Source organism: Cololabis saira, chromosome 12, assembly GCF_033807715.1.
Source record: "Cololabis saira isolate AMF1-May2022 chromosome 12, fColSai1.1, whole genome shotgun sequence".
NCBI classification, from domain to species: Eukaryota; Metazoa; Chordata; class Actinopteri; order Beloniformes; family Belonidae; genus Cololabis; species Cololabis saira.
This window is the reverse complement of record NC_084598.1, coordinates 32,873,339-32,887,651: the sequence shown is the minus strand read 5'-3', so window position 1 is coordinate 32,887,651 and position 14,313 is coordinate 32,873,339. Positions and strand designations below refer to the sequence as shown.

General features: G+C 42.5%; 1 protein-coding gene across 1 annotated transcript in view; it reads left to right on the top strand.

The window, feature by feature from the left end:
• The window catches only part of ano11 (anoctamin 11), a 30,107-nt gene that overhangs the window by 14,324 nt on the left and 1,470 nt on the right, over positions 1-14,313 (top strand). Inside the window, exons 16-23 of the mRNA XM_061735048.1 lie at positions 1,006-1,117; positions 1,199-1,253; positions 1,331-1,428; positions 4,642-4,778; positions 4,880-5,085; positions 5,165-5,301; positions 6,212-6,302; positions 7,028-7,211. Of these exons, the coding sequence (XP_061591032.1) occupies positions 1,006-1,117; positions 1,199-1,253; positions 1,331-1,428; positions 4,642-4,778; positions 4,880-5,085; positions 5,165-5,301; positions 6,212-6,302; positions 7,028-7,211 (1,020 nt within the window). The remainder of the gene's footprint in view (positions 1-1,005; positions 1,118-1,198; positions 1,254-1,330; positions 1,429-4,641; positions 4,779-4,879; positions 5,086-5,164; positions 5,302-6,211; positions 6,303-7,027; positions 7,212-14,313) is intronic.

Below are 14,313 nucleotides of genomic sequence, written 5' to 3'. Positions count from 1 at the left end.
TGGTATCTAGCACCTTACAATGAAATCATCACGCAGCATGTATCATAGAGAAGGTAGTGTCTACCACTGATGTTTTATTAGACACATTACAAGAAAAGTAGGCCTCAAACAAGTCAGAGACTCGAGTCATTTATGTACAACATAACTGACTTTTGCAGTTATCTTACTGTTTTGTTCATCAAGTTGATCTCAAGCATCGATTATTTGTTTTGAGGTGAGTCAAAGCTCTCCGGATCACAAGGTGAAGGTTAAACGCAGAGCTGGGTAGAGTAGCCAAAAATTGTACTCAAGTAAAAGTACTGTTACTTCAGAATAATATGACTCAAGTAGAAGTAAAAAGTAGTCATCCAAATAATTACTTGAGTAAAAGTAAAAAAGTACTGTAACGTCTGATTTATTTTTTTAACACAACCATTCAAACAGACAAAAGTACAAAATAATCATCTTCAGGCAAATTAAATCAATAAAATAATAAAATTAAAATTAATAAAAAAAAAGCTTAAATTAAAATAATCTTAAAGTAATTTCAAGTACTTTAATAAATAATAAAATAAATAAAATAATAACAGAATAAAAAAATAAATTAAGCACAAGTAGCACAAAATTTCAAGCCTTTGTACTTTTCTTTTTTAACCAGGCAGAACTAGAACAAGCCCATGAACTCATAGAAATTCTGTGTGTGTGTTTGAGTCTGTGTATACAGTATGTGACAAAACATGCAAAAAACAAACATTTTTCCCAAAGAATCACCCAGTGATGAGATTGACGCGTACGCGGATAAAAGGGATAAAAGAAAAGTAACAGCTCAATGTAGCATAATGTAGCGGAGTAAGAGTACAGTTTATTCTTCACAAATCTACTCAAGTAAAAGTAAAAAGTATAGTGATTCAAAACTACTCCTAAAAGTACAAAATTTCCCAAAACGTACTCAAGTAAACGTAACTGAGTAAATGTAACTCGTTACTACCCACCTCTGGTTCAACGTTTCATGTCCTTATGTTGCAGAGATGCACAGAACACAGACCCAGTATGACAACGCTTTCACCTTCAAGGTGTTCATCTTCCAGTTCGTCAACTTCTACTCGTCTCCATTCTACGTGGCTTTCTTTAAAGGAAGGTGAGATCTTAGTGAGTGGATGAAATGAAGGTCCCACAGGGACCGGGTGGTTAACTGCTGCTCTCTTCTGTGTGTGACCAGGTTTGTGGGGTACCCCACTAACTACGGAACGTTGTTCGGGATGAGGAATGAAGATGTAAGTCTTTCCTCAGGTCATTTCTTGTATATTTGTGTACCTGTGGACAGAAGTGACGGGTTGCTTTCACGTTACAGTGCGGTCCTGGAGGCTGCCTCATCGAACTGGCTGAACAACTCTTCATCATTATGGTGGGGAAGCAGCTCATCAACAACATCCAGGAGTTCATCCTCCCGTATGTTTCCACACGTACAAGTCACTTGTTATCATGAGTGTTGTTTTGGACAAACTGACCTTTTTCATGTTTGAGTTTTTGAAGGTGATTTCAGCTTTGCGTGCAAAAATAACTTCCTCTCCTCAACAATACCAGGCATTCATCAAATCTGTTTGGTTCCTCATAAAACACTAAGAAAAGTGCCTCTTTTAAACAAAAATAAGGCAATGATCTGTTTTGATACTGACGCAAGTGAAAGTTGAAAGATAATAACAACTAGCCGTAAAAAATACATCTGGTGCTTTGAAATAAAAGCAGATTGGTGGACGCCCAGACCTGTTTCCCTGCAGCCAGTCGGCCTTATTGAGGGACATTCAGTAAAGTAAAATGTATATGCGCCCGCGGGCCCCCTCTGCCGCCACCGGAGGGGGGGGGGGGCTCGCAGGCGGTGGGTTGCCTCCCTCCTACTTCTCCCCTCTGTGGGGTTGCCGGTGGCCTGGGTTCCGGGTTCTTCCGTGTCGGCCTCTGGTCTCGCGGGTGGCGGGGTTGCTCCCCCCCCTCCCCCACTATAGATACACTTCAGGTGGAGCTTTGTTTGGTTTATTACACACACACACACACACACACACACACACACACACACACACACACACACACACACACACACACACACACACACACACACACACACACACACACACACACATAGCCACTCAGTCACATACATATACACACATACACAGCCACACAAACATATACATACACACACACATAGCCACAAAGACATGTACACACACACGTACGCATACACGTATACACACACACACACACACACACACACACCCACACACACACACACACACACACACACACACACACACGCATGATCATATACATACACGCATACACACACATAGACATACACCGGCTTGTTCACCTGCATGCTGGCTCTGTAGTTTTTTGGGTTAGGTAGCGGTAGCTTAGCTCAGACTGCGATCAGATCTCAAGATTTGGGTCGATTGCTGTTCGTGTTTTGGTCGGCTCCGTGCCGGTTTCGTGTTTGGTTTGTGGTTTTTTGTTGCAGATTTCCAGTGCTTGACGTGTGTCTCCGTGTGTTCCTGCTTCCTGGATTGGATGTATGATTGTATGTGTATGCATATGTATGCGTATATATATGTATATATATATTAAATATAGTAATAATGCACATATATATATACCTTTGGTTTCTACCTTCATGGTATCAATCATTAATATGTGTGCAGACAGGTAAAAAAAAAGTAAAGTAAAATGTATTTATATAGCAACGGAATGTCACAAGGTGCTTCACAAAAAATAATACAACATCAATAATAACACGAATAAAACACTACAATAAAAGTATAAATAAAAAAAAACAAGACAATACCGATAAAAAACACCTAGAATAAAAGTACATAAAATCAACACTCTCAATACTGGTGTTTAAAAGCTTGGAGAAACAGGTGGGTTTTAGGTTTGCTCTTAAATGCATCGATGGAACAGCAGCACCTGAACCATGTTCCAGTGATGAATGGTGCACATACCACCTATGCCCCACTCTGCACACCAACCCCACAGCTCCAGTTATACAGCCCTGGATGTGAGTTTTAAAGGTCAGGATGAAAGGTGGTCACGGTTGCTGCAAGCCTGAGTCCGTTCTCTACCTGTGAGGTCAAATGAATATTAAGCAGAATATCATCCGTTAGAGGTTAAGCACTGATTATCGGACAAGTTAGCGGGTTCTGATTCCTTGTCAAAGGACAGATATTGTTCAGAAATGAGTGATTTACTGGCACTAGGGTAGAAACCTCTGAGGAGCCTGGAGATACGAGCTTTGATGGAGCCGTAGCATCGTCCAGAGGGAGAGGTCGTCCCCAGGATGGGAGGAGTCCTTAATGATGGGAGCTTCTGTATATTTCCTCTAATGAAGGTAGTGGATGGTTCTTTGTGCTACTTTGATGAATCACGTGAGCTGCAGAGCAGCTGTGGGACCGCTCCAGCACGCCGTGGATGATGATGCTTTTCCACAGAGCAGCAATAGATGGACACCAACTGCAGCTTAATGTTAGGAGAGAGAACCTCTCCTGACACAACGGTCTAAGATGTTTGAAACGTGACTCTAGATATCGTCTTCACTGAGATTTCTGTGACGTATAAGGGAGCAGGTTCCTCCTCCTCCTCCTTCTTTCAAGGTACCCAAAGCCACCGCCCAAGGATGATACAAAACAATAACAACAATTATAGAGAGACAATGAAGGAATGATAAATAAGCAGCTTCAAAGAGATGCGTCATCATGAAGCCATGGGTGGTCTTGAACGTTAGCAGTTATATTTGAGGGGAAGCGGGCGAGGCTGCTGCGAGACAGGACTGACATGATGAGCAGCATCTTTGTTTCGGTGGTGTTGAGTTAGAGATCATTTATGGGGCGCCATTCTGAGAGTTTTCAGATTTCATCCCTGTCCGCAGACTCCTACGACTTCTGCATGGCTGAAACCACGTATATGAGCTGTATGGGGGCACGATTGGTATTTGGTGCTATATACCGTATTTTCTGGACTATAAGCCGCTACTTTTTTCATAGGTTTTGAACCATGCGGCTTATACAAAGGTGAGGCTATTCTGTGGATTTTTCTTCCACCGCTCGGGGCGCTCTAACCGGAATTAGAATCAAAACAAAGACAAAATAAATGCAAAGAAGAATGCGCTACTTTTTCTTTAGCAGATAGAAGTAGGTAGAAGCAGATTTCAAACAGATAAATAGATAAATAAATACTGGTTATTTTCTCTTGGTTCTGTCCCGTTTTAATCAGCAAAGTTGCTGCCGTCTTAAAAGACACTGTTAGGAAAGGATCTATTTAGGTACAAACATGTACATCATTTACAGTTCAAAATCGTTCTGTACATGTAGTAAATATCTAATCTAACAACATAAATATCTGCGGCTTGCATAGCTTTTTTTTTTTTAAATACAGCGGATGTGGCTTATATGCAGTTGCGGCTTATAGTCCAGAAAATACGGTAATCATTTTTAAGGTGTTTATTATTGAATTAATGAATTTGTTTTCCCATAATCAAATAAAAGGGCAGAATCTCTACCAGCTCCAGAGTTTAGTAGATGACTTCTGGCTCGGCTGTGATAAATAAGGAAACTGCGCATTAAAAACTAAACTATAGTTATGGTGGTTTGAGTGTCCGTCATGGTCTCTCTGCAGTAAAGTGAAGGCCTGGCGCCAGAGGAAAACCTTGGCCAAGGTTCTGGGGAGCGACGGCTCCAACGAGCCCAAGCGCTGGGAGGAGGACTACCAGCTGGTGGAGTGCGCCGGCCTGTTTGAAGAGTATCTGGAGATGGGTGATTATCCCCAACTGCTTCCTCTGTAGATAAACTCACCATTAAAAAGGTTTCATTTTTTTAGTCTCCTGTCAAATGAACACTCACACTTTGTCCTGCAGTGCTCCAGTTTGGGTTCATCACCATTTTCGTGGCGGCGTTCCCTCTCGCTCCACTCTTCGCACTGCTCAACAACTGGGTGGAGATCCGTCTGGACGCCCACAAGTTCGTGTGCGAGTATCGCCGGCCGGTGGCCGAGCGCGCCCAAAACATCGGAGTGTGGTTCAACATCCTGGAGGCCTTGTCCCACCTGTCCGTCATCGCTAATGTGGGTAGCTGGCCGGTTATTCTTAAAAATGATTTAAAAATGGTTTCCTCTTCAGAACACGTCATGTGTCTTTCCCCAGGCGTTCCTCATAGCCTTCACGTCTGACTTTCTACCTCGCCTGCTCTACCAGTACAGGTTTGATAATGATCTCCAAGGTTACGTCAACTTCACTTTGGCGTACGCTCCGTTGAATTACACTGAGTATCCCATGTGCAGGTACGTCACCTCAGTCTGATTTTAAACTGCATGCAAAAGTTTTAAAAAATGATGTAAAATTTAAAATTCAGCCTGTTTTACAAGTGCATATGGAAAGTTTTTAGACCCTTTCATTTAGTCTACTTCGTATATGGCATATAATTGAATGAAATATAATTCCCTACAAGCTCTAGGTGCATATAAATGTAACATAGCTACGTAACCAGCAGTCCTACAAGCTGACGGTACAGGTAAACGGAGCAAAGCCAGAAAAGGTCTACGTTTTTTTTGTTGGAGCAACGTTGATGTTCCTGCATCTTGGGAACAGTTCAACGCCTTTCCTTCGGAGGGGACTTATATCAGACTTAATGGAGAACTGTTTGGGGTCTCTTAAGAGATGATCAGCTGGGTTCACGTCCCCGAACAATCCAAGACTTCCCAGAGGTTTTCCTGCTCTCTGCTTCATCTTCTTCTTCAAGTACAATTCTTCTCATGGGACCAAGATCCTGAGCATTCTGGTGAAGGAAGAAAAGCTCAGTATTCTTCTGGATGCATAATCTGTGCAGGAGATTTTTTTGTTTTTTTTTTAATGAGTGAGAAATGGCCTCTGTTGGACCCCTTTATAGCCAAAACCACTGGTTTCTCCTCCAGAGCTCCATTATTGGTTTTCCTTCTGTAGGAATCATCCTTTGGCACAATCGTGTCTTGCAGGTATGTGAAATATTCTCTTGACCTTTCGGGCTGATTTCCCCGAAGACAAACAGCATCAGTTGTGAAATCCCGTTCAGACTTTATTTTTTTCAACTACAGACTTGACCAGTAGAGGGAAGTATTTCTCACTTTTAAAACTGTTCGGGCTGGTTTCATGTTCTCTCAGCTTTCAACCTTTATTCAGATTGTGAATTCGTGCCACGTTTGATTGATGTTTTAGATACAAAGCCTTCAGAGACAACGATGGAAACTACACTCTCTTCTACTGGGAACTCCTTGCTGTCCGACTTGGTTTCATCATTGCGTTTGAGGTATGAAGGGATCTGCTTTGCATCTGTTTTACTGATTTTATTTCAGAATCAGAATCAGCTTTATTGGCCAGGTTCGAACGTTGTCCAACAAGGAATTTGACTCGCTCTTTCGCAGTAGATAAACAATAAACAAAATAAACAAATGTGGTATTTTTGACATATGTACAGATAAACATCTAAGGTGCAGCAGTTTGAGGTAGAGAAAAAAGAAAAAGAAAAAAGGACAGCTCTGAGTAAAAATAAAATAAAATAACCTATTTACAATTTTACCATTTTACAAAACAAAATTATACAAAAAATACAAGAAATTATACAAAGAAATACAAAAGGTGAGAGGTGCAGCAGAGTGAGGCAGACATGATTATTGCAGAAGGTGCTAAATGATTGTTATTGCACGTGTTTACTCTGAGACTGTTATTTGTGGGAGTTCATCAAAGCAACCGCTTGCAGGAAGAAACTTTATATTATTTCTGTAAAATTTTGTACCATAAATATTCTTCTTTTCGTTTCCAAAATGTACTTTTGTTAAGGATATACCTCCTTTTTTCTGTATGTTTTCTTTTTTCAATATTTCTCATGATTTTTTTAACTTAATGAAAGGAGAGACAAGAAAAATTTGTCTAAAAAAATGATCCCATGATTAAAAGTGACTTCAAACTACCCATTTCTAAGACGTTTCTCAGTGTGATGAGAGCTTTCTTGTCTCCTTGTTCCATTTCCTCCAGCATGTTGTGTTCTTCGTGCTGCGAGCCATCGACTGGATCGTTCCTGACGTCCCCGGGTCCTTGGAGCTGAAGATCAAGAGGGAGCGCTACCTGGCCAAGCAAGCCCTGGCTGAAAACCAGGAGGCCCTGCTGGTGAGTCGAGGCCCAGGGGCCGCCCTTGCCGCTCCAGGCACCTCCAGCCCAGGTCAGTAGGAACATGGGACACGCACATGCACACTTGCATAATACCGTGCAACATGTATTCTTACATAAATCTGACGAGCACGAAGACAAGAGCAAATTTAACTCCAGAGGGTTTTCTAGATCATGATAATACTTTTCTGTACATACATCGGAGAAATGATCTAAAACCATAACAGATTAAAGAACAGGACTTTGACTTTATTTTTGTTTTACTGACAGTTAGAAGAGAAAGTAAGTGAACACCTTGGAGTCAGTAGCTGGTCAATACTCCTTTGGCAGCAGTTACTTCAGTCAAAGTGAGCGTACTTGCTCTGAATGAGATTTCAAAACATTCAGGAGGTCTGTTTTTTTAACCATTCCTGAATGACAAACATTCGGCTGGAGGGTCCCCCCTTAAGATCCAGGTCCTGGTCCAGGTTTCTTCCCTCCTAAAGGGGAGTTTTTCTTGCCACTGTTTAGCTTAAGGTTTTTCTCCCACTAGGGGAGTTTTTACCTGCCATTGTTTATGTAATAATTGCTCAGGGTCATGTTCTGGGTCTCTGGAAAGCACCTAGAGACAACGCTATATGAATAAAATTGAATCGAATTGAATTGAATTGTCTCTCGAGGTGATTCTGCAGCGTCTGTGTGGTTAAAGGCTTCTTTCTGAAGCCGTTCTCTGGCAGATTTATTTTGAGTTCTGCTGCATCAAACAATATTTACAAAGCTCCATCTGGAAGACAGCTACCCTGATATAATCCTCCACAATATTTTGATAAACTTTTGAATACATTTTTTCCTTGGTCCAGCCAAAACCACGAAGCTCCCTCCAGCATACTTCACCACCAGGATGTTTTATGTTACTAAGATTTTTTTCTTTGGAGAAGCAACGGTTTTCTCGGGCCGGCAAGTTCGATCACTTACATGTGGCAGACACACAGACAACGGAATGTCACAAGGTGCGTCGCACATTTGGAGTCATCTTGGCCTAGTGCCCGGTTCCAGGAAGAGCTGCTACAAATCGATCCAGAAAATCAGCTAACACCAAAGAGTTCACATATTTTCTCTTGAAACATTAGGAAAATAGTTAAGTTCATTAAATGGGTATGTTAAATGAATACATTTGATTACAAAAAAACAAAGTAAAAAACAATCAGGTGACAAATTGTCAAATAGTAGGAAGTGTAGTTGAGAGAAGGTTGGAGCTGACATTTGCAGCGATCGCTCTCTTTAGATTATGGTGTCGCGTTCGCTGCTTGGCAGCGTCGGCAGGTAACACAGGTGAACCAGCTGGGTAGACGTGTGGATGGAAACTTACAGCAACAAGAGCTAAGTATCTGTGGTGCAGAGCTGCTTCTGCACAAGACCAGGGGCCTCATTTATAAAAGAGTGTGTAGGATCCATACTAAAAGTGTACGTGCGCCCAAAAGCCGAAAATACAAAAAAATCCTGATTTATAAAACCGTGTGCATGCACACTTGCACGCAATGTTCGCTTTATAAATCACAGTCCAGCTGGAAGGTTGCGCACGTGAATTCGCCTCATATCCCGCCCTCTACACGCCCACTTCATACCATGAATAGGCAATGCAAAGTAGTTCATGACTGTATTTGCATATGAATGAGCCTGCTGAGCATGCGCAGCGGCTTCCTGCAGCCTGTTTCTGCTGTGCGTCAGGATGAATGGGACGTGTTGAGCCAGGCAACCATGCCACTAAATTTCACGGAGACTGAGATAGAGATGTTGTGGATGAGGTGGAGGCCAGGAAAACAACATTATTTGGTGGTCACAGTAAAAGTAGAAAAAGTATATAAATAGTATAAAATAAAGCGACTGAGTGGCAGCACGTCGTTGCTGCGCTAAACGCCGTGAGTGCCCGGACAGATCTGTTGCAGAAAAAAAAAGAAGTGGTGTGATTTGAAGGTGGAGGCCAAGAGGTTTTTTTTTAAAATATATAATGAGTTTTACGTGCGCGCATGAAACCTTCAAGGCTGATTTATGGTTCTGCGTTACAGCAACGCAGAGCCTACGGCGTAGGTGCGCGTCGCCGCATACCCTATGGCGTAGGCTCTGCGTCGATTTAACGCGGAACCGTTAGGCTTACGCGCGCGCGTAAAGGTTTCAAGCCTGTGTAAAACTCATTATATATAAATAAAAATCTGAGTCCCTTTAGGGGCTCCGTAGAGTGGCCCGGCTCTCATTTGTTCTGTCCTCAGTCACTCTACGGTTGGAAGCGGTGGGTGACGAGGAGGTTCCCGGCGTGTCCTGCACCGCGGCTGCAGCAGCACCAGAGTCCTGACTGACACTGTGCTTCACACACAGAGGGACACAATCAGCACTATTATATTACAAGTCTGATATGTGATGACATTAAAAGTATGACATGAATTTGGCTTCATTTCACCACCTCACCGCCTGCGTCGCCAGTTCCCCATATCTTAAGACTGTTCCTGCGCGAGGGTCAGGGTTGGCGTAGGGATATGCACATTTTTCGGTTAGTTTTTTTCTTTTTAAGTCCCAACCTTTGCGTAGAAGGCGGCTTGCGCATCTTTCAAGCCCTGTTTTGTGCGCAAGCGAGCTTTATAAATGAGGCCCCCGGTCTGTATCTGTGTAGCAGAGCTGCTCCTGCACAGGAACACATACAGCGTTACACCACCAACCCTTCCTCCCCAATGTTGCCCGTCTGTCTGAGGTCTTTTGTCTGCTCGTCCTGTCTGAAACCCGTGCACTGAGGCGCTGGAGTCAGAAATATGCTTCCATGTCTCGGCAGGAAAACCAGTATAGTGTACCTCCCTATCAGTCCATTTTACTTTCCAGTGAATTCACTTGTCCCTTAATAGTTGAGGAGAAAAATAATTTAAACATCCTCCCTCTTGCTTTGCTCCTGCTGCGTTGTGTAAAATGTTTTCAAAAACAACAGAATACAATGTTTTTTTAATCTTTTTTTTAGCCTATATTCAGTCTCTTTGTGACAATTCAGTCATTTTGAATTTGATGCCTGCAACACTTTCCAAAAAAAGCTGAGACAGGAGCATGTGTTACATCACCTTTCCTTTTAACAACGCTGAACTGATGACACCATTGAACCACTTTTGGGTGGAAATCTTTCCCGTTCTTGCTTCAGCTTCTTAACAGTGCAAGCCTCCAACGTTGCACTCTGTGCTTTGTAATGCTGCACACATCTTCAGTGGGAGGCAGGTCTGGACTGCATGCGGGCCAGTCCAGGACCCGGACTTTTACTAGGCTACGAAGTCACACTGTTATAGCACCTTCAGAATGTTGCTTGGCGTCGTCTTGCTGAAATATGCAAGGGGCGTCAGAGAAAAAGACGTTGCTCGGATGGCAGCGTATAGGGATGCCCCGATACTACTCTCAAATACTCGTACTCGCAAAGATTCTCCGATACCATGCACCGATACCACTTCGTTGTTGTTGTTACTGATTAGTGGCTCTAGGGGGAGATGTTGAGCCGCCCCGCGGCTCCACGGCTGAGCCAGCTGTTCCGGTTATCCGCTAGTCGGCTAAGCTTAGCGTGGTGATGAGAAGAGAGTGATACCCATGAGTGAGACTGGCAGCGCCGTTTCAGGCAAGATAGCGACATTTAATGCAAGCGGGATGTCAGCAGTGTGGACATATTTCAAAATAAGGGACGACGACAGAAGCAAGGCAAGACTGCAACCTACGTGCTGCTAAGGTGTCAAGAGGAGGAAAGGAGAACACGTCGTTTAATACTAGCAACTTGATAAAACATCTCAGGGCGCATCATAAAGCTAAAGCCTGAATTATGGTTCTGCGTCAAACCAACGCAGAGCACACGCCGTGTCTGTGACGCCGTCGTGAACCCTTCGGACTTCTCCGTCACTCCATTTCGTTGCGATGCAGTACCCCCCGCGACCGCTAGTTAGCAATCTTTTCCTGAATGGTTTATCCGACTTTTTCCGGTCACAGTGAATCAAAGAAATAAGGACAACTATTGTGCAAAAAAACAAAACAAAAAAAATCTCACATACACGCAGAAAAGAGCGCTGAAGGTTCACGACAGCTTCAAACCAGAAACCGGAAATGCGTTGCTACCAAGCGAACCAATCACAGCCCCTCTCCGTCTGCGTGTGGTCTGCGTCGCCTCGACGCGTAGTTACAATTTTCGGGAGGTGCACGTCAGTGATGGCGTCAGTGACGGCGTCAGTGACGGCGTCAGTGACGGCGTCAGTGACGGCGTCAGTGACGGCGTGTGGTCTGCGTCGACGCGTACCACACGCCGTAGGCACGGCGTCGTTTTGACACAAAACCATAACTCAAGCTTGAGTATACAGAATTTGCTAATGCTACTGCAAGACCACAACAGCCAACATTAGCTCAGGTTCTGCAAAAGTGACAGACAATGGCAAGAGAAAACCCACGGGCTGTGTTGGGACTCAGCGGGCTGTCGGCGCGTGGCCGGGGGGCTGCGCTCCCAGCGCCACCGGGAGTTTTGTTTAAAATAGTTCTACTCATTTTATTTATTTTTATTGAATTTATCTGTTGCAAATAAAACCTGTCTTCCAATTCATTGCATTTTTCATTGCATTTTTAGCCTAGTTATTTTTGTGGTAGAAGTATCTTATCGGTATCGGCAAGTACACAAATTAAAATACTCGTACTCATACTCGGTGTGAAAAAAATGGTATCGGGGCATCCCTAGCAGCGTGTGTTATGTCACATGTCCGTCCCCCCTGGCCGTCACAGATGTTATCTTTTCAACTCTGTGCTGATGACAATCTGGATGGTCCTCGTCCTGTTCGGCCCAGACGGCACGACGTCCATGATTTTGAAAAACGACTTGAAATGTGAGCTTGTCGGACCACGGCACAATTTTCCGCTCTAAGTCAGTCCCTTCTAGATGACTTTGGATCCAGAGCAACCGGCAGTGTTTCTGGGTGTTATTGTTACAGGGATTTCAGTTTGCAATCTACAATTTTAACTTGAACTTGTAGATGTAGCGACAAAGTGTTGACTGAGCCCACGCGGCAACATCCTTTACAGAATGATGTTGGTTCTTGATGCAGCGCCGCTTGAGGGATCAAAGGTCATTGGTTTTTGAACTTGTCACTTACGTGCAGAACTTTCTCCAGATTCTCTGAATGTTTTTCATGAAATTATTGAGTGTGGATGATGAAATCCCTAAATTTCTCGTTGGACTATTTGCCCACGCAGTTGTTGCTGAACCTCGGCCATCATTGGGGTATTTTTGGTTTGTTTTTCTCTCTTTTTCTTAGCATTCCTTTACTTTCCCAGTCTTTTCTTTCCCCTATCCCAGACTGTTTTGGAAAAACTTGCAGGCATCGTTTATCAGTTTGAACATAAGATATTTTGTCTTTGCGGTGTTTTCAATTGAACATAGGCTGGAAAGGGTTTTGCTGATCATTGTAGACTACTTTTAATGACCTTTTAATCAACATCCCAACATCATTGGCGTTAGGGTTTGTCGTTCCTTGTGAGAGATGTTAGTTTTATGAGAACTAGCCTAAATATTAGGAAAGAATGCCACAAATGTGTGTAGTTTTGCAGTTAAACCTTTATAAGGTTGCACACAGGTGATCCATGAAACAATGCAGCAGCGCAGTTCAGAGGTTAAGTAGCGTTAAATCTTTCACTGACCCTGTTCGTTCCCATAAATAAATTCCTCAGTTTAAAAGGCTTTTTAAAGCTCAGCCAACAACCAACACAGATACCCAAACTCCCTGCCGGCGGACTCTTCTCTAGTGAGAAGACATTTGTTTATCTGTGAGGGGATTACATCCGTGAGACAGATGCTAAAAGATATAAAATCATATTGATTAAGATGTTTGAGAACAGACTTCTGATGCTCTAATTTGATGTATTTTTGCTGTGAACACCTAAGTCAAGGTTGAATTCGGTGAAAATAATCTAAAAGTATGAGCGCAGAGAAAAGTTCGGTCAAGATTCACAATCACGACGATCAAAGCTTTTACATCCACTCCTCAAGAAAACTCTACAGTGTGTGTATTTATCCTCACCTGTGTGTGTGTGTGTGTGTGTGTCCCTGTCCTCTGACCCATGCTGTTGTCATGTGTCCTGCGTAGTGAATGTTTCAAGGTGATATCAGGTGAGTACTGCACAGGTAAGTAAAGGATGGCGTCATTTCTGCAGGAAACTTGATTTATCTAGTTTAAATTCTTGAGTACATACTTATAATATAGTGGTGATTCAAAATATCAAAATATTGTTTTTATCGGCAGAGATGTTGTACTTTTATCTTTTTAACCTGTATTGAAAGTTAATCTCGTGTTTGTCCACAAGCTTGAGGTTAGTTTTTAGGTATGTTTCTTCTGATAAAACAGCTGGAAAAATGTCCACAGCTGAATTAGGCGCTGCTAAAGTGAAGCATTCAGCTTCTTACAAACTTCTGGTCTCTGGAGAGTTCCGCTGTCAATCAGCTGTCAATCAGCTGAAGCCGCACTTGTTGGGAAATCTCACAGGTTAGAGATTCTCACTGTTAGAGATTGTCTATTGAAGTTTCACTTCATATCAGACATTAAAGGAAATGCTCAGAATAAAAAAAAAACACGCTTATTTTCTAAATAGCGGGAAAATCGTCAGAAAACAAGAGCTACACATGTACAGTGTGTACGGCACTGCATTATTTCATTATGTTTTGTTATTATATGTTTTTTTAGATGTTTTTAAATGTTGTCTTTCGTTGCTATATCTTGTCTTCCTTGTTTGCTGGTGTCCGATTTTATGTTTTATGTTTGGCATTGATTTGCCACAGGGACGAATGGTGGAAATTAGCCTATGGCTATAACCGTACATGTTTACACTTGTGTTCATTAACATGTATAGTCCCTGTCATCAAATAAATAAATTACAAATAAAGTACAAATTATATAAAAAAAAAGCTTTAAAATAAAATTTAAAGCAAATTAGGTATGAAACAAAAGCACAACTGAATCAAGGTCGACAACCTCAACCTGTAACATAAAATCATGGATTTACGTTTGAGTGACAGTTTTGTGAAGTCAGGTGATGTTATTGTGTCATTGGGGTCATATATGATCAGCTGCTTTTACGGCTGAACAGAACAAGACTCAAAACCAGCAGCGATCAAACTTTTACGGTTACGG